Below are 21,532 nucleotides of genomic sequence, written 5' to 3'. Positions count from 1 at the left end.
CCCTGGCGAAGTGGATTAGATCATTCATCCTCTTGCTACACTGGATGCTGTTTCTGATCTTCCTTTCCACAGCCTCCCAGGCCAGAGACTTGATGTCCTTGAATAAAGGACATCTCGGTGTTGGCAGTCACCATGGATGAGAGTGTTGAGGAAGTCATTGCTGAACTGGGATCATGCTTTATTTCCTTGATAACACCATTTTAAGATGTTTCCTGACAACCAGTGGGCATACTGAGAGCAATGTGTGTCTTTGGGTGGCATTTAACTATGGCACTTGTTAGACGTTAGACACTCGCAGAGCAGATGAATCAATATCCACTAGAAATGCACAATAAAACCCACCTGCCAATGAACAGAAAATTCTGCACATTATCTTTTTTTTTCAATTGAAGGTCTTTGAATGTTACAAAGAAAGAGGAAAAGTCTTGCATTTTTCCCATTGTTTGGGTGCCCTGAAATTGAAAGTGATTATTTCTGAAGCACAGTCACGATTGTGCTATAGGCAAAAATGGCAGATAATATGGGCACAGTGAGATCCCACAAGCAACAATGAGATAAATGTCAAAGTCTGTTTTAATGGTACTCCTATGGGGATAAATGTTGGGAAGGGTAATGAAATTATTTCCATATTCTTCAAATTGTGCTATTAAAAAGATAGATAGGGATTTAGTTAATAACTCATCTCAAAGATGGTTGGGCCAATTCTCCCCACAAAAATTTGTGTGCCAAATTCTGTAAAACCTGGAGTAAATCCTGTTTTGTTTTCCAGCAGGAGTTTCAAAATGGATTTCCCACATTGTGCATTGCAGAATGCATCAGCATGAATCGCATGAAAAATCTGCAGGTGGAGCCTATTTCCATTGGAAAGGCCAGCAGCATAGTGCTAAGCAAGCCACTGCGCGTGCACTCACCTATCAGTATCGATCAGCACACGCACAGTAGCCCCGCAGTGTCGGTCTCCCAGTTGAACATAAGAGCATAAGGCCAGAAGCAGGAATAGGCCATCTGGCCCCTCGAGCCTGCTCTGCCATTCAATAAGATCATGGCTGATGTCTTTGTGGACTCAACTCCGCTTACCCGCTTACCATAACCCTTAATTCCTTTACTGTTCAAAAATTTATCTATCAGCTTTATCACTGGCCAGCCCCAGGACCACACATCGTTGCCCCTCTGACCCCAGCCCTGGACGTTTCCAGACCAGCTTCAACCCCACCCCGGCAAATTCCAATCTCCAGATTCCATCCCCCACCAATGGCCAGCCCTGATCACTGGCTTCTCTCCCGATAGCACTAAGCCCAAGTGCAGAATGGCAGCAGAACCCATCACCCCCACAAATCATGACCCCATTAGATTCTATCCCCTTGGCACTGCCCCATGCTTGACTGGCAGTGCCATGTGACCCCTGGCCATTGCCACTTTGCCCTTTGGGCAGTGCCTAGGGAGCACCCCTTCCCCTTACCCCTGACCCTCTGGGGGGCCTGAATGCCCCCCCCCCTTTCACTCCTGCAGGGTCAGGTCACCAGCTCCCTTCAAATGGGGAGCTATTGTAAACCCTGCTGGAGTGAACCACTCCTGGTGGTGGTGGGGAGAGGCTAGCGGGCCTGGAGACTTCAGGCCCACTAATGATACATAAAATAGAGTTAAATTCGATTTGAAAAAATTATACAACAACATGCCAATTTCTGGCGCACAGCTGACAGCACCAGAAATCCAACGGGGGAGATGAACGGAGGTTATGGTGTCCAGTGGGGAACCTGCAAAATGGACTCCACTTGAATCTCCCGGTCTGATTTGCCCCTGGTATCTCCAACACTTCATCAGATGAAAACATGATATCACCCTATATGACACACTCAAGTTTCTCGTGGAAGGCTTTGAATGATGGAATCATAGAATCACAGTGCAGAAGGAAGCTATTCAGCCTATCAAGCCTGCACTGACAACAATCCCACCTAAGCCTTATCCCTGCAACACCTATGCATTTACCCTGGTAGTCCCTCTGACACTAAGGGGCAATTTAGCATGGTCAATCCACGTAGCCCGCACATCTTTGGACTGTAGGATGAAACCGGAGCACCCAGAGGAAACCTACATAGACATAGGGAGAATGTACAAACTCCACACAGAGAGTGACCTGAGGCCGGAATTGAACCCGGGTCCCTGGCATTAAGAGGCAGCTTGAAGCTTCAATCTTTGAGTCAGAAGTAAGACAGTTACCACTGAGCTGATGTTTATACATATATTAATCTCTCTTCAATAACATTGAAGGCTAGCTTTAAACAGTGCTAGCTAGCTTTAAACAGAGCTTGGATTTCAGGTCTCCTGCTGGTGTGTGCGGGCAGCGAATGGTATAGTTAGCAGTGGCTGCACACCAAAATTATTAAAATGTGCAAGCAGCACAAACATGGGTGAGCTGCTTGCAATTCAATCAATAGATTGTTTCAATCAAATGTCAATCAATAGCTGTTCAGCTAGGCTTGTGTACTAGGTAGCGTCCTAATAAATCTTTTCTGCACTCTTTCTAGTTTAATAATATCCTTTCTATAATAGGGTGAACAGAATTGCACACAATAATCCAAGTATGGCCTTACCAATGTCTTATATAACTTCAACAAGAACGTCCCAACTCCTATATTCAATGTTCTGACCAATGAAACCAAGCATGCCGAATGCCTTCTTCACCACTCTGTCCATCTGTGAGTCCACTTTCAAGGAGCTATGAACATGTACCCCTATTTGTTCTGTAACTCTCCCCAGTGCCCTACCATTAACTGAGTAAGTCCTGTCCTGGTTCAATCTACCAGAATGCATCACCTCGCATTTGTCTAAATTAAACTCCATCTGCCATTCGTCAGCCCACTGATCCAATTGATCAAGATCCCATTGCAGTTGGATATAACTTTCTTTACTGTCCACTATGCCACAATCTTGGTGTCATCTGCAAACTTACTAACGGTGTCCCTATATTCTCATCCAAATCATGAATATAAATGCAAATAACAGGGGACCCAGCATTGATCACTGAGGCACACAACTGGTCACAGACCTCCAGTTTGAAAGACAACCCTTTATAACCACTCTCTGTCAAGAAGCCAATTTTGTATCCATTTAGATACCTCACCCTGGATCCCATGAGATTTAACCTTATGCAACAACTTACCATGTGGTACTTTGTCAAAGACCTTGCTAAAGTCCATGTAGACAATATCAACTGCACTAACCTCATCTACTTTTTTGGTTACCCTTTCAAAAAACTCAACCAAATTTGTGAGACATGATTTTCCATTCACAAAGCCATGCTGACTGTCCCTAATCAGTCCTTGTGTCTCTAAATGCCTGTAGATCCTGTCTCTCAAAATATCTTCCAACAAGTTACCCACCACAGATGTGAGGCTCACTGGCCTGTAGTTCCCAGGCTTTTCCCTGCAGCTCTTTTTAAACAAAGGCACAACATTTGCCACTCTCCAAACTTCTGGCACCTCACCCGTGACTATTTATGTTTCAAGTATGATTGTGTGGCTACACGTTTTCTCCTGCAATTGCTGGGAAGAAATTTTGAAGTTAACAAGGCGGTGGAGGGTTATCTCTATTTGTCTTCATACTGCAATGTAGATAAATTTTATGCACAGCATATATTATTACAATATCATTGTTATGAAATATTATCCGTGCATTATTAACAAGGCTACTGACATGTTAGTTTGTTTTAAATGCTAATATTTATTGCAGATTTTATGGAATTAAGGGTATTCATTAATGAAAATAATTTTTCTGTTTCTAATTTAATTTGTAACTGTTATGTCTTATCAATATTTGGTACATGAACAAAGTAAGATAAATGCAGTAAGTTCCCCTTTCATTTAAAACAGAGAGCCAAAGGTTCAAATTAATGAATAATTGGAAATGATTCAGTTCATTTTATACTATGTACTTTCGACCACTGGGATGGTATGATTGCTGCAGTTTTGCTGTATAATTATCTTTTACAAATGATAAATAGTTATCCAGGTGACCAGTCAAGTTTAATGTTGGACACCACTCAGATGTTCTCAGTTATGTTCTGTTATGAAGCTGAGGTATGATGGAACATTATTCAGTGATTGATGGCACAAGCGGAAGGAATCTGTGGCAAGCAGGATGTTGTCGAGTTTGAAATATGATAGATTGGTCCTGGTTACGCCTGTTATCAGTGTGACAGAAAACACAAATTTAACCTTTCTCATAACAGCGCATGACAGATGATCTGCTCCCAAAGTGGAAGCAAAGTCATGGGTTATCAGGGCTGATTCCAGTAGGTGTTTCTGTGATAGATAATGCCAGTAACAGGCAAATAAATTGTATCCTATAGTCTGTACAGTGAAGTGATGGGAGCACTCCTGTTTAATCATTAGCTGTAGAGGATCTTCTCCTGCAGGATTGTCAATCCCCGTTAGGGGAGGGTGTGGAGAACGAGTCCTCCGGCTGCTGTGCTGTTTTGTCGGCGAGATCGGGTAGGCAGAGGGACGGTACTCAAGAGGAGGATAGTCGATTAGACTCGGTTAAGGGCCCGATTTAAGGTCAACTGAATGAGAGACTGACTGGAGTTGTTTGAAAATCCCAACAAGTGACTTTTTCCTCCTACGCCAGCAATGGGGTTGGGACATGGGAACAGTTCGAGCTCTGTTTTCTAATTTAGTCTGGAAAACCCAGCCGCCTTATTGTGTGTTTGAAATGGGTTGGACGTGCAACTCGGTTGAAAAGTTTCCAACTGTAAACATCCAAAAAGTACCTTTTCCTTTCTTTTTATCTTGCTGCTCTGGCTCCTTCATTCACTAGAGATCTGAGCCCTCCCCAGGAAACTTATCTCCCTCTAACTCAGGCTGGTAGGATTGCCTATACTGTGGCAACGTGGAACTAACTGTTGGGCTACCCTGGGCCTGCACCTTGCTAGTCTGATGGAGCAGAGAGAAGGGCCACAGAATTTGCCAGGTCATCACCTGTTCAGCCGTTTGAATCCTGCAGTTGCGGGCAAGTCTACTCCATATCCAAAATCAAATGTTGCTACGGATGCAAAATAATCTTAAAATGTTGCATGTTTCTGAAGTACAGACTGCAATATATGAGGTTTATTTCAATCTTCAATATTCCATTGCTAGGCAACGGTTAAACTTTGATCTTTTAGAACCTGGATCTCTGATAATTGTACATTGGGAGCGTTAATGGAATCAGTGTCACTGGGTAGAGTAGTGCATAATATATTACAAGGGATAAAAAGGCACATCCTAGATCTTAGCGTAAATGTGTTAAAATAGTTACAATGACTGAAGCATTCATTATTTGATAGTACTTTTCACTTAGTTCATCCATGTACTATAAATTAAAAATAAACCTTGATGTGATAGTTTCCAATTGTGACAGTATTTTTCCTTGTTTAGGTTGTTTCCAGCTCTGTAATGTTTTCCGAACTCATGACATGGAAATCGACCAGTGCTTGTTGGAGTCACTCCCTTTAGGACAGCGGCAACGTTTGGTGAAACGCATGCGATGTGACCAGATAAAGGCCTACTATGAACGTGAAAAGCTCCTTCAGAAACAGGAGGGATTCAAATACAAGCACAAACATGGGAAGAAAAACAAGGTTCACTTCATCTCCTCAGACATAATACAGGAAGCCATTATACGGCATGACGATAAAGAAGGTAAAAGATTGTCTTAAAAAAATCTCATACAACCTGAGCCATGGCTTCTAATTTTATGCAGTATAAAGCTAATAAGATCCATCCCAAGGTTCAGCATTCAGACAAATTTAATGTGCACATTTACATATAAATATCGAAGGAAAATAAGTCTTCTTCTGCTTCCTGAACTTTGAAACATGTACTCATATATATGAGGAGATGTTGATCTGGTGGTCATGTCCTGAGGGATCTCGACAGAGTGAATGTGAAGAGGATGTTTCCTCTTGTCAGAGAATCTAGACCTAGAGGGTCATTGTTCAAAAATAAGGGGATGAGACAAAATATATTTTGACGGTCATGAGTCTTTGGAAATTTTTCCTGAAAATTAATGGAAAAAGAGTCTTTGCATATTTTGAAGGCAGAGGTAGGCTGATTCTTGGTAAACAGGGGGGGTGATAAGTTATTGGGAGCGCAGATTTGAGGTTACTATAAGATCACCTATGATCTTATTAAATGGCAGAGCAGGCTCGAAGGGCTGAATAGCCTACTCCTGCTCCTTGTTTATATGTCACTGAATTGGTGATCCAGGCCAGTTCAAACCCTCCCATGACAGTTGGTAGCAGAATTTAAATTCAATTAATAAATGCGTATTATAAAACTAGTCTCAGTAATGGTGACCATCAGAACTATTATTGATTGCCCATCGAGCACTAATTCCTTTTGGGGAGGGAAATGTCATCTTTACCCAGGATGGCCTATCATAAGAACATAAGAACATAAGAAATAGGAGCAGGAGTAGGCCATCTAGCCCTTCGAGCCTGCCCCGCCATTCAATAAGATCATGGCTGATCTGTAGTGGCTCAGTTCCACTTTCCCGCCTTCTCCCCATAACCCTTAATTCCCTTGCCTACCAAAAACCTATCTACCCGTGTCTTAAATATATTTAGCGAGGTAGCCTCCACCACTTCAACGGGCAGAGAATTCCAGAGATTCGCCACCCTTTGAGTGAAGAAGTTCCTCCTCAACTCTGTTCTAAACTGCACCCCCCCCACCCCCTTATCTTGAGGCTGTGCCCTCTAGTCCTGCTGTCCTTTCTGAGTGGGAAGAATCTCTTCACCTCTACCCTATCCATCCCCTTCATTATCTTATACGTCTCTATAAGATCCCCCCTCATCCTTCTAAACTCCGAGTACAGACCCAGTCTATTCAGCCTCTCGTCATAGTCCAACCCCCTCAACTCCGGTACCAGCCTAGTGAACCTCCTCTGCACTCCCTCCAAGGCCAAAATATCCTTGCACAAGTGCGGCGACCAAAACTGCACACAGTACTCCAGCTGCGGCCTCACCAGTGCCCTGTACAGTTGCAGCAAGACCTCCCACCTTTTATATTCTATCCCCCTCGCTATAAAGGCCAGCATCCCATTCGCCTTCTTGATCACCTGCTGCACCTGCAGGCTGGGTTTTTGCGACTCATGCACAAGGACCCCCAGGTCCCTCTGCACTGTAGCATGCTGCAGCTTTTCGCCCTTTAAATAGTAATCCCTCCTACTATTATTCCTGCCAAAGTGGATAACCTCACACTTGCTAACATTGTACTCCATCTGCCAGGTCCTCGCCCACTCGCTCAGCCTATCTAGATCCCTCTGCAGACTTTCCACACCCTCCGCACAATTTGCTTTTCCACTTGTCTTTGTGTCATCAGCAAATTTCAACACCCTACACTCAGCCCCCTCCTCCAGATCATCTATATAAATAGTAAATAGCTGAGGCCCCAGCACCGATCCCTGGGGCACTCCACTAGTCACCAACTGCCAATCAGAATAGCACTCATTGATACCAACTCTCTACCTCCTATTAGACAACCAATCCTCTATCCATGCTAACACCTTACCCCCAACTCCATGCCCCCTAACCTTCTGAAGCAACCTTTTGTGCGGCACCTTATCAAATGCCTTCTGAAAATCGAGAAACACCACATCCACCGGTTCCCCTCTATCCACCGCACTAGTCACATCCTCATAGAATTCCAATAAATTTGTCAGACACAACTTCCCCTTAACGAATCCATGCTGCGTCTGCTCTATCAAACAATTCTTCTCAAGGTGCCTCGCTATATCTTCTTTGATGACGGATTCAAGCATTTTTCCAACAACAGACGTTAAACTAACCGACCTATAATTCCCTGCCTTTTGCCTACTACCCTTTTTAAACAGCGGCGTAACATTAGCCGTTTTCCAATCTTCCGGCACTTCCCCGGAATCCAGCAAAGTTTGGTAAATAATCACTAAGGCATCTACGATCACCTCTGCCATTTCCTTCAGAACCCTGGGATGTATTCATAAGAACATAAGAAATAGGAGCAGGAGTAGGCCATCTAGCCCTTCGAGCCTGCCCCGCCATTCAATAAGATCATGGTTGATCTGTCGTGGCTCAGTTCCACATTCCTGCCCTCTCCCCATAACCCTTAATCCCCTTGCTTATCAAAAACCCATCAACCCGCATCTTAAAAATATTTAGCGAGGCAGCCTCCACCACCTCAACGGGCAGAGAATTCCAGAGATTCACCACCCTTTGAGTGAAGAAGTTCCTCCTCAACTCCGTTCTAAACTGCCCCCCCTTATCTTGAGGCTGTGCCCCCTAGTCCTACTGTCCCTTCTGAGCGGGAAGAGTCTCTCCACCTCTATCCTATCCATCCCATTCATCATCTTATATGTCTCAATGAGATCTCCCCTCATTCTTCTAAACTCTAACGAGTACAAGCCTAGTTTATTCAGCCTCTCCTCATAGCTCAACCCCCTCAACTCCGGTATCAGCCTAGTAAACCTCCTCTGCACTCCCTCCAAGGCCAAAATATCCTTGCGTAAGTACGGCGACCAAAACTGCACACAGTACACCAGCTGCAGCCTCACCAATGCCCTATATAGCCGCAGCAAGACCTCCCTACTTTTATATTCAATCCCCCTCGCTATGAAGGCCAGCATCCCATTCGCCTTCCTGACCACCTGCTGCACCTGCAGGCAGGGTTTTTGCGACTCATGCACAAGGACCCCGAGGTCCCTCTGCACCGTCGCCTGCTGCAGTTTTTCGCCACGTAAGTAATAGTCCTTCCTACCATTATTCCTACCAAAGTGGACCACCTCGCACTTGCCAACATTAAATTCCATTTGCCAGTTCCTGGCCCATTTGCCCAGCCTATCTAGATCCTTCTGCAGACTCTCCACACCCTCCGCGCAATTTGCCGTTCCACCAATCTTGGTGTCATCAGCAAATTTCGACACCATACACTCGGTTCCCTCCTCCAGATCATCTATATAAATGGTAAATAGCTGAGGCCCCAGCACCGACCCCTGGGGCACTCCACTAGTCACCAACCGCCAATCCGAATAGCACCCATTAACCCCCACTCTCTGCCTCCTATTTGACAGTAAAAAGTCTGACAACACCAGGTTTTAGTCCAACCTATTTATTTGATAATATACTCACAAGCTTTCGGGTTAGCCCCTTCGTCAGGTGAATGGAGAGTTCTGGCCTCAGACAGAGCATATAAAGCACAGACAGTTTAGAGATTACTGATTAGAATGCGAATCCTTACACCTAACCTGCTGTTCAAGGCCTGAAGTGGCTGATAATGTGAGTGGAAGGAGCACTGATCACAGGTTACAGAGATGTGTATTGTCTCCAGACAGTACAGTAAGTGAGGTTTTGCAAACCCAGGCAAGTCATGGGGGTTACAGATAGTGCGACATGAACCCAAGATCCCTGTTGAGACCGTCCTCATGTGTGCGGAACTTGGCTATCAGTCTCTGTTCAGCGACTCTGCGCTGTCGTGTGTTGTGAAGGCCGCCTTGGAGAATGCTTACCCGAAGGTCAGAGGCTGAATGCCCGTGACCACTGAAGTGTTCGCCAACAGGAAGGGAACAGTCTTGCCTGGTGATTGTCGAGTGATGTTCATTCATCCGTTGTCGTAGCGTCTGCATGGTCTCCCCAATGTACCATGCTTCGGGACATCCTTTCTTGCAACGTATCAGGTAGACAATGTTGGCCGAGTTGCAAGAGTATTTACCATGTACCTGGTGGATGGTATTCTCACGTGTGATGATGGTATCCATGTCGACGATCCGACATGTCTTGCAGAGGTTGCTGTGGCAGGGTTGTGTGGTATTGTGGTCACTGCTCTCCTGAAGGCTGGGTAGTTTGCTGCGAACAATGGTCTGTTTGAGGTTGTGTGGTTGTCTGAAAGCAAGAAGTGGGGGTGTGGGGATAGCCCTGGTGAGATGTTCGTCTTCATCAATGATATGTTGAAGACTCCGGAGAAGATGTCGTAGCTTCTCCGCTCTGGGGAAGTACTGGACGACGAAGGGTACTCTGTCCACTGTGTCCTGTGTTTGCCTTCTGAGGAGATCGGTGCGGTTTTTTGCTGTGGCGCATCGGAACTGCCGATCTATGAGTCGAGCACCATATCCTGTTCTTATGAGGGCATCTTTCAGGGTCTGGAGGTGTCTGTCACGATCCCCCTCATCTGAGCAAATCCTGTGTATACGGAGGGCTTGTCCATAGGGAATGGCTTGTTTAACATGTTTAGGGTGGAAACTGGAGAAGTGGAGCATTGTGAGATTGTCTGTGGGCTTGCGGTACAGTGAGGTGCTGAGGTGACCGTCCTTAATGGAGATGCGTGTGTCCAAGAATGCAACTGATTCTGGGGAATAGTCCATGGTGAGTCTGATGGTGGGGTGGAATTTGTTGATATCATCATATAGTTGTTTCAGTGATTGTTCACCATGAGGCCAAAGGAAGAAAATGTCATCGATGTATCTAGTGTATAGCATCGGTTGAAGATTCTGTGCAATGAAGAAGATGAAGACGAACATCTCGCCAGGGCTATCCCCACACCCCCACTTCTTGCTTTCAGACAACCACACAACTTCAAACAGACCATTGTTCGCAGCAAACTACCCAGCCTTCAGGAGAACAGTGACCACAATACCACACAACCCTGCCACAGCAACCTCTGCAAGACATGTCGGATCATCGACATGGATACCATCATCACACGTGAGAATACCATCCACCAGGTACATGGTAAATACTCTTGCAACTCGGCCAACATTGTCTACCTGATACGTTGCAAGAAAGGATGTCCCGAAGCATGGTACATTGGGGAGACCATGCAGACGCTACGACAACGGATGAATGAACATCGCTCGACAATCACCAGGCAAGACTGTTCCCTTCCTGTTGGCGAACACTTCAGTGGTCACGGGCATTCAGCCTCCGACCTTCGGGTAAGCATTCTCCAAGGCGGCCTTCACGACACACGACAGCGCAGAGTCGCTGAACAGAGACTGATAGCCAAGTTCCGCACACATGAGGACGGTCTCAACAGGGATCTTGGGTTCATGTCGCACTATCTGTAACCCCCGTGACTTGCCTGGGTTTGCAAAACCTCACTTACTGTACTGTCTGGAGACAATACACATCTCTTTAAACTGTGATCAGTGCTCCTTCCACTCACATTATCAGCCACTTCAGGCCTTGAACAGCAGGTTAGGTGTAAGGATTCACATTCTAATCAGTAATCTCTAAACTGTCTGTGCTTTATATGCTCTGTCTGAGGCCAGAACTCTCCATTCACCTGACGAAGGGGCTAACCCGAAAGCTTGTGAGTATATTATCAAATAAATCGGTTGGACTAAAACCTGGTGTTGTCAGACTTTTTACTGTGTTTACGCCAGTCCAACGCCGGCATACCCACATCATTCCTATTTGACAGCCAATCCTCTATCCAGGCTAACACCCTACCCCCAACTCCATGCCCCCTGACCTTCTGTAATAACCTCTTGTGAGGTACCTTGTCAACAGCACTAACTCTCTAGTGACAGTAATTGCATTCAGGCCCTCAACTCCTACCATCCTTCTATCTTTAATACCCGGCAAACTATTCGCGTCCTCCTCCAGAAGACCGAGGCAAAAAACTTATTTAAGGCCTCAGCTATTTCCTCATCCCCCACCACTAAATCCCCCCTCCCATCCTCTAAGGGCCCAACATTCACTCTAGCCAGCCTCCCCCTCTTTATATATTTATAAAAACTCTTACTGTCCTTTTTTATATTTAGTGCTAGTTTAGCTTCATAGTCTATCCTTCCTTTCTTTATCAACTTCTTAGTCAATCTTTGTTGATTTTTAAACGTCTCCCAATCTTCTACTCGCCCACTACTTTTAGCCACTCTAAACGCATCAACTTTTAATTTAATGGTCTCCTTTATTTCCTTCGATAACCACGGCTGATTATCCCTTCTCCTACGTTCCTTCTTTACCATCGGAATAAATTTCTGCTGAGCACCGAAAAAGGTCTCCTTAAAGATCCTCCGCTGTTCCTCAGCGGTCCTACTGACCAATCTGCACCCCCAATCTACATTTGCCAATTCCTCTCTCATCCCATCGTACTCCCCTCTGTTCAAACAGAGGACACAGGTTCGGGACCCTACTTTCTCATCGTCCATCTGCATCAAAAACTCAACCATACAATGATCACTTGTCCCAAGAGGATCCTTCACCACAAGGTCCCTAATTCTACCCGCCTCGTTACATAACACCAGATCTAAGATAGCTCGCTCCCTCGTCGGCTCCAACACACACTGTTCAAGGAAACTATCCCGGCAGCATTCCAAGAACTCTTCCTCAAGCCCACCGCGTCCGATGTGGGTCAACCAATCAATATGTAGATTGAAATCACCCATAATTATCACCGTTCCATTTCTGCACGCATCAATTATTTGCTTGTTTATAGCCCGCCCCACCTCCAAGTTATTATTTGGGGGCCTGTAGACCACACCCACCAGTGCCTTCCTCCCCTTACTGTTCCTTATCTCCACCCACAATGATTCCACGTTCTGCTCTTTGGAGCCTGTATCTTCCCTTACTACCGCCCTGATATCCTTAATCAACAGAGCTACCCCACACCCTTTTCCCTCCCGTCTATCCTTCCTAAACACTTGATACCCCTGGACATTCAGCTCCCAGTCTCTGTCACCCTGCAACCACGTTTCTGTAATGGCCACCAGATCATATCCATTTGTGCTGATCTGCGCCACCAGCTCACTCACTTTGTTCCGAATGCTTCATGCATTCAGGTAAAGTGTCTTTATCCCAGCCTTTATCTGGACCCTATTTGAAGGAACGCTACCAACCTTTCTCATGCCCCTTACTCCCTTTATTATTGGAACATCCTTATCATCTTCCCACGCCCGTAACCCTCTCTTTTACTTTAGACATTGTAATTTCTCCTACCACGCCCCCCCCAATTAGTTTAAAGCCCTTTCTACAGTCCTAGTTATACGACTCGCCAGGACTCTGGCCCCAGCACAGTTCAGACCAAGACCATGCCATCTGAACAGGTCCCACCTGCCCCAATACTGGTGCCAATACCCTATAAATTCAAACCCATTCCTCCCACACCAATCCCTGAGCCACTCATTCATCTCTTTAATCCTATTTACCTTACGCCCATCTGCACGCGGCTCAGGTAGTAATCCCGAGATAACCACCTTGTTGGTTCTGCTTTTTAATTTGATTCCCATCTTTTCATACTCCCTCTGCAGATCCTTAGTCCCCACTTTGCCTATGTCGTTGGCACCCACATGTACTACAACGACCAGATTCTCACCCTCCCACTCCAGGTTCCTCTGCAGCCCAGATGAGACATCCTGGACCCGAGCACCAGGCAGACAACACACCCTTCTGTATTCCTTATCCCTGTCACAAAGGACAGTGTCTATACCCCTAACCACACTATCCCCAATTACCACTACATTCCTCTTTACTTCTTCCTCTTTGTCCTGTGTCTGCACCACTGTACTGTGGGCAGTTTGCTCATCAGCCTTACAGCCCTTGTCCTTGTCTACACTGGGAGCAAGAACCTCAAACCTGTTGTGCGGATTGAGAGGCTAAGGCCTTTGGGTCCCCCCCTCCTTCCTCCCCATTCCCCCCTCCTTCCTCTCACCCTTCTTCCCCGCAGCAGCACCATCTTGTTCCTGACCCTTAGAGTTAGCCAGTCTAGAGGGTGTGGATGTCTCTTGCACCCCATTATCTACGGTACACTCCTTCTCCCTGATGAGCCTCAGTGTCTGAAGCTCAGAGTTCAGCTCATCTACTTTGAGCTGGAGCTCTTCCAGCAACCAGCACTTACTGCAGACATGGTCACCTGGGAAGGACCTTGGGGTCCACCAGCTCCCACATCATACAGAAACAGTACATCACATACCCCTCCATCACAGTCTGTTATATCTGTGACTCCAGGCTCTCTCAAACGTGTTTGACTCTTAATGGTGTTCTGAAATAACTCAGATTAAGGGCAAATATGTACAAGCAACAAGTGCTGGCCTTGCCAGTAATGCCCATACCCCATAAAAGAATAAATAAAAATGAATATGATGGCACTATTACTTACTACTGTCAAGAATAGGTAGTCTCTGATCATCAAGTGTTCCTGTGGCTCTTACTTAAAGTTTGAGTTCCAATTGCTCTACTCAATGCCCACCTGAAGAATGAGTGGCGTTGAAAAATTGGGGTTGTGGGTGATGAGGTCAGAGAGTGCACTTTGTTTGCATTTAGAATACAAAAGTTCCGACAGTGCAATTTTCAGGCAGGTTGTTACTGACAACTGGGGGTCATACAATATTCACATACACCATGTGATGTGCTGCCTAATCAATAATACTTGAAGGGACCCCTTGAAGGGCACTCCAAGAACAGGAATGCTCCTCGCAAGTCCGTAATAATATTGTGACCCACTGTCAGCCACTTAGTAAACAAACTCTCCAAACAAGCAACCTTACATGGGACTTTACTGCTTTCTCTTGTTTGCAGTTTCTTTGAGTCTCTGTGCCTTTTTGTCTCAAAGTTAGTCTCACCCTCCTTGTTTCAAAGGAACTATTGAATAGCAGCAATTCGGATGAGAGATACATCTAACGCCTTTGAAGTACAAGTTAGAACAAAGTTAAATTTGTTTCTTTCCAACTTCAATAAATTTCAATGAGTTGTCTCGGATACTTTCTTAGCTTTCAACTGTCTCCTAGGTGACTACACAAGAAACTGCCCAATTATCTAATAATTATGGCAGGCTCTTTTGAACTCATACTATGTATCTTACTTTGTTCTTTCATTATCTGTTGTGTAAGGAATCAGCACTAATACAGAGTGATATCAAAGTTTAAATTTAAAGTTTATTTATTAGTCACAAGTAAGGCTTACATTAACTCTGCAGTGAAGTTATTGTGAAATTTCTCTACTTGCCACACTCTGGCGCCTATTTGAGTCAATGCACCTAACCAGCATTGTCTTTCAGGCTGTGGGAGGAAAACCACACAGACCCGGGGAGAAGGTGCAAACTCCACATAGTGACCCAAACTGGGAATCGAACCTGGGTCCCTGGTGCTGTGAGGCAGCAGTGCTAGCCACTGTGCCGCCCAAGAATATATTTGGGTAGAACTATATTACAAAACTATTTTCTTGTCCATAAGTAACGTAACATAAAAAAAATTAGTTATATAATAGAGTCTACTCTAGCCACTACTTAGAAAAGATTAACAAATGAGAGAATGCAAAGATCTGTTTTGAGAAAATCAGGCTTTGATTAGATTGACTTTTTTTAATACAGTGACTGAATGCTGGAGGATATCTTAATTAATATTGAGCATATGAACTTTCAAAAGAAATTTGATAAAATAACATGTACTATGCTTGCTAAAAAAAGAAGCTAATGATATATAGGGGGAAGTTGCTGCATGGATATAAAATTGGCAAAAGATGGAAAATAGAGTTGTGGTGAATGGCTGTTTTTCAGAGTATTGTGTCCAATTCTGTATGCAGTTTAGGAAAGATATAAAGACTGTAGAAGATTCAGGGAGATTTACCAGCAAGTTACTGGATTAAGTTGGGGTTGTGCTTCCCCCAACACTTCCATGACAGCAATAGGATCGATATCCAGCAGAAATCCCAATTTGGTCCCCTCACCTGATTCAACTGGCCATCAAGGTTCTTGGGTGGAAGGGACGTACTTGGAGAATCCCAGGCCTCATCTTCCAATGGATCAATTGATGCTACAACAGCCTCTTCCTTGTGGCCATCTTCTGGAAGAAGCCAATTCCAGACCAAATGGTCACCTTGTGGACAGTCAGTGTCTGTGGCAATGTCTTCTGTATCTGCAACTTCTGGCCCAGCTTTTGAAAGGAACCAAGAGATCCACAACCTAACCATCTGTCTGGGATCTAATGGATGGTGTCTCTGTGATGGAGTGAACCATTGCTCAATGAACACAACTCTTGAGCTGTTGTTGGATGAAAATCCATCGACTTACACACGACTTTGGAAATTCCTCTATGAAAAGCATCCAGTTGTCCAATTGCACATCATCATTTACATTTTCCAGAATACCCATTGGTATACAGACATCTCCATACATTAATACTTTTCACTGTATATTAATACATGTGATAATAAATCAAATCATTAAGGATATGTTTTTGACTGTGAACAACATAGAGGGAGCCAATGATTTGTTGCTTCTGGTAGTAAAGCTTGATAATTAGCTGACCTTTTTATTGGGGGTTTGTCTCACATGGAGCTTTCAATTTAATATCTAATTAAACAAGGTATTGATTAGAATCAATCCATATGGTCAACTCGTATTGTAGCACCAGCTCCAATGTCAATTTTAAAGTCAGTGTCAAAGCTTTTAACCTCTACAGACTAATAGTCTTGGTCAAGACCATTTACTTTCCCTAGAAACTGCAACTTTGGCTCTGTCAATGTTTCCAGTTTCTTGGATGGTGTGCATTTCATAAATATTCTCTTGTCTTCTCTATTGAAGTTGATGGAATGCAAAGGTACTTGAAGTGTCCTGTCTTTCCACGATGGAAACTACGATATGTTCCCTGCTGGACAATCTTAGCACCTATGCCAGTTCTTTGCACTGCAGCATAAGCACCTCAAGATGGCTGCCTGGTTTCCAGCTGTTTCATCCCTTTTGGCAGATTTTTGAACAGATGGGACCGCTGCTGTTGGCCTTGCTGAGCTAACAGGGTCATCTATAGCCTTGGTATATTGATGAATCATAGGCCAAACTACTAAATAAGGCTGTCTCATTAACTGAAGTGTTTGACCAAATGCGAGGTCATCTTTATTGCATGAAAAAAGATTTAGAGTCAAAGAGGTTTACAGCATGGAAACAGTCTCTTTGGCCCAACTTGTTCATGCCGCCCTTTTTCTTTAAAACCGTTAAGCTAATCACAATTGCCCGCATTTGGCCCATACCCCATTGTATCCATGTAACTATCTAAATGCTTTTTAAAAGATAAAATTGTACCCACCTCTACTACTACCTCTGGCAGCTTGTTCCAGACACTCAAAAAAATTGCCCCTCTGGACACTTTTGTATCTCTCCCCTCTCACTTTAAACCTATGTGCTCTAGTTTTAGACACCCCTATCTTTGGGAAAAGATATTGACTACCTACCTTGTCTGTACCCCTCATTATTTTATAGACCACTATAAGGTCACCCCTCAGCCTCCTCTGCTCCAGAGGAAAAAGTCCCAGTCTATTCAGCCTCTTCTTATAACTCAATCCATCCCTGTAGCACCCTAGTAAATTTTTTCTGCATTCTTTCTGGTTTAGTAATATCCTTTCTATAATAGGGTGACCAGAACTGCACACCGTATTCCAAGTGTGGCCTTACCAATGTCTTATACAGCTTCAACAAGACGTCCCAACTCCTGTATTCAATGTTCTGACTGATGCAACCAAGCATGCCGAATGCCTTCTTTACCACTCTGTCCACCTGTAACTCCACTTTCAAGGAGCTATGAACATGTACCCCTAGATCTCTTTGTTCTGTAACTCTCCCCAGTGCCCTACCATTAACTGAGTAAGTCCTGTCCTGGTTCAATCTACCAAAATGCATCACCTCGCATTTGTCTAAATTAAACTCCATCTTCCATTTGTTGGCCCAATTGATCAAGATTTGATTTGAGAACCTTTCGTCATGGGCTCTGACAGTGCAATCAAAAATAAGTTCATCTTTTTAATGCACAATATTCACAAGAACTAGCTAGATGATACAGGTTAGTGAGAAATAATTGAGTGAGTTTCTCTGCTCTTTGGGATAATTACACACTCACACAATCATGAGGTTTTGCTTTATGCTCAAAAGTGTCAAGGGCTTTAAGGACAGTTTCGATATCTGCAGAGGTCTCTTCTACCCCTGTCTCGAGGACATCACAAGTGATTGGTCCTACGGTATAACGGAATGAATTAACCTGGTCATCTACTCTTTAGCATGGAGGCCCAATGCTACATAAAATGCTTTTTTCCATAACTCTCACTTTTGGCCACTCTGTGGACTCTTGAGACTTTTGAGTGGGTGGGGTAGCAGCAGTGACTACTGACATCATTACCACTTTCCAGTCTGCCTTCTGCTTAAGCAGGTTGCAGATTCTCACTTTGATCAGGTTTTCTCCCAGTTCTGTGTTAAAAGAACAGTATAGCACAGGAACAGGCCATTTGGCGTGTGCTGATCATGATGTGTTTGCCAGTTTATCCTCTGTAGATTTTCCTACAATATTTCACAACTGGTTGTCCTCAAGTAAGATACGTGAAACTTACTCAATTTTCTTTTTCTGTTTAATCCATTTTATATTGGTGGCCCAGTGGTTGACATTACTTTCGCACAGCGCCAGGGGCCTGGGTTCAATTCCTGCCTTGGGTCACTGTCTGTGCAGAGTCTGCACATTATATAATGTAGAACATGGAGTAGTACAGCATAGCACAGGCCCTTCAGCCCTCAATGTTGTGCCGAGCTATGTCCAGGCCAAAGATCAAGCTATCCCACTTCCTATCATTCTGGTGTGCTCCATGTGCCTATCCAATAATCGCTCGAAAGTTCCAAAAGTGTCCGACTCCACTATCACAGCAGGCAGTGCATTCCATACTCCAACCACTCTGAGTGAAGAATCTACCTAGGATATCCCTCCTATATCTCTCACCATGAACCTTATAGTTATGCCCCGTAGTAACAGCTACATCCACCCGAGGAAATAATCTCTGCATGTCCACTCTATCAATCCACCTCATCATCTTATAAACTTCTATTAAGTCGCCTCTCATCCTCCTCCGCTCTAAAGAGAAAAGCCCCAGCTCTCTCAACCTTTCCTCATAAGACCTATCCTCCAAACCAGGCAGCATCCTGGTAAATCTCCTCTGCACTCTCTCCAATGCTTCCACATTCTTCTTATAGTGAGGTGAACAGAACTGAACACAATATTCCAAATGTGGTCTCACCAAGGTCCTGTATAGTCGCAGAATAACCCCATGGCTCTTAAACTCAAACCTCCTGTTAATAAATGCTAACACACTTTAAGCCTTCTTCGCGGCTCTATCCACTTGAGTGGCAATCTTCAGAGATCTGTGGACATGAACCCCAAGATCTCTCTGTTCCACCACATTCCTCAGAACCCTGCCGTTGACCCAGTAATCCGCATTCAACTTTGTCCTACCAAAATTAATCACCTCACACTTATTAGGGTTAAACTCCATCTGCTACTTTTCGGCCCAGCTCTGCATCCTATCAATGTCTCTTTACAGCCTACAAGAGCCCTCCACCTCATCCACTTTTCCACCAATCTTGGTGTTATCAGCAAATTTACTAACCCACCCTTCAGCCCCCTTTTCCAAATCATTGATCCCTATGGTACACCGCTGATAACTGGCCTCCAGTCTGAAAATTTTCCCTCCACCACCACCCTCTGTCTTCTATGAGATAGCCAGTTACTTATCCAATCAGCCAAATTTCCTTTTATCCCACACCTCCTTACTTTCTTCATGAGCCTACTATGGGGAACCTTATCAAACGCCTTACTACAATCCATGTATACGACATCAACTGCTCTACCTTCATCTACATACTTAGTTACCTCTTCAAAGAATTTAAACAGATTTGTGAGGCATGACTTACCGCTCATGAAACCATACTGATTATCCAGGATTAACCTGCATCTTTCCAAATGGTCATAAATCCTGTCCCTCAGGACCTTTTCCATTAACTTACCGACCACTGAAGTAAGACTAACTGACCTAAAATTACCCAGATTGTTCCTATTTCCTTTCTTGAAGAGAGGAACAACACTTGCCACTCTCCAGTCCTCTGGCACAATTTGCATGGACAATGAAGACCCAAGGATCAAAGCTAAAGACTCCGCAATCTCATCCCTTGTCTCCTGAAGTATCCTTGGATGTATCCCATCTGGCCCAGGGGAACTTCTGACCCTCAGGCTTTTCAAAATTGCTAATACACCTTCCCTCAGAACATCTTCGTCCTCCATCCTGTCAGTCTGTATCACACGCTCATCCTCAAAAGCATGGCCCCTCTCCTTTAGTGACCAATGAAGAAAAGTATTCATTCAATGTCTCACCTATCCCTTCTGACTCCATGCACAAGGTCCCACTACTATCCTTGTTTGGCCCTAACCTCACCCTGGTCATTCTTTTATTTCTCACGTAAGAGTAAAAAACCTTGGGGTTTCCCTTGATCCGACCTGCCAAGAACTTCTCTTGCCCTGTGTCAATGTGGGTTTCCTCCCACAGTCTGAAAGATGTGCTGGTTAGGTGCATTGGCCATGCTAAATTCCTCCTCGGTGTACCCGAACAGTGTTGCAACTAAAGGATTTTCACAGTATCTTTGTTGCAATGTTAATGTAAGCCTACTTGTGACACTAAAAAATAAACTCTTTATTTTCTATGAAATTTGATACCGCCTTCAATGGATTTTTTAATGCTATTTCTCCTTCCACTTTTAAGCATAGCATTTATAGCTTCAAATAATGTAATTTTCAAATATGTATTCGCTGAACTTGAGTTTCTGTATGATTTCTATCCACATAACATCTAATTTGCACAGAATCAAAACAAGCAACTCAAAAATAGAATTTGTGAGCATAACTGGGTTGCAGTCATTGCTATATTATATCCAAATATTGTGATCTTTTACATTGAGATCATTTTGTCTGAAACAATCGCCATTCAAAGAAAACAGCAACCCTACCAGGTCAAAAGTGATTTTCTACCAATTGTGTTGATTTGGGTTGTTCATTGATTTGCACCAAATTTCTTAGGCACCTTGGTACCTGTTTCATATGAATCCAATGATACCTGATCAACAGTGACCTGTCCATTGAAGCAATAGATTTGCTCTGCTGCTGCAGTTATCATCAATTATTTTAAAACAAATAGAAACTCCTGCTCTTATATAGCACTTTTCATGACTATGGGCATTTTATAGCCAATGAAGTAATTTTGGAATGTCATCTCTGTTGCCATGTAGGAAATACAGCAGCCAATTCAGGCACAGCTAGCTCCCATAAACAGCAACGCGACCAGATCATCTGCACACTTGAAGTTGATTTGTGTGATAAATATTGGTCAGCATACCATTATAATACCCCTGAAATAGTGATATGGGGTGTTCTATGAAATGGCAAATGTGGCTTCTGTTTACTATCTCATCTCAAATGTGGCACCTCTCTCGTAGGATCACTCTCTCAGTACTGTGGCAGCCTAGATTTCTGTGCTTGGGTCCTAGAGTAGGATTCGAGTTCACAGCCCTCTGACTCAGAGGCAAGAATGCCATCAACTGCATCACTAAAAGTTTGAGGATGGATCATTTTCTCAAAATTCCACTCTTATCGTGGTTGCTATTGAGAAGTAACAAAGCCCATACGCTCAATAATTAATTCAATTCAAATTACATATAAATGGAAAATACAAGCTCTGCAATTAGGGATTTGATCATGCTGCTTGTAATCTGAGATCCAATTTATGTCAGACCTT

The 21,532-nt window shown here is 44.1% G+C and overlaps 1 protein-coding gene across 1 annotated transcript in view; it reads left to right on the top strand.

The window, feature by feature from the left end:
* The first annotated feature begins 5,422 nt into the window (after window positions 1-5,422).
* myo16 (myosin XVI) overlaps window positions 5,423-21,532 on the top strand; it is a 427,405-nt gene continuing 411,295 nt past the window's right edge. Inside the window, exon 1 of the mRNA XM_080196877.1 lies at window positions 5,423-5,678. Within this exon, the coding sequence (XP_080053003.1) occupies window positions 5,453-5,678 (226 nt within the window). The 5' untranslated portion in view covers window positions 5,423-5,452. The remainder of the gene's footprint in view (window positions 5,679-21,532) is intronic.

This window comes from Carcharhinus amblyrhynchos, chromosome 10, assembly GCF_965287045.1.
Source record: "Carcharhinus amblyrhynchos chromosome 10, sCarAmb.v2.hapA, whole genome shotgun sequence".
NCBI classification, from domain to species: Eukaryota; Metazoa; Chordata; class Chondrichthyes; order Carcharhiniformes; family Carcharhinidae; genus Carcharhinus; species Carcharhinus amblyrhynchos.
This window is presented reverse-complemented; position numbering and strand designations above follow the sequence as displayed.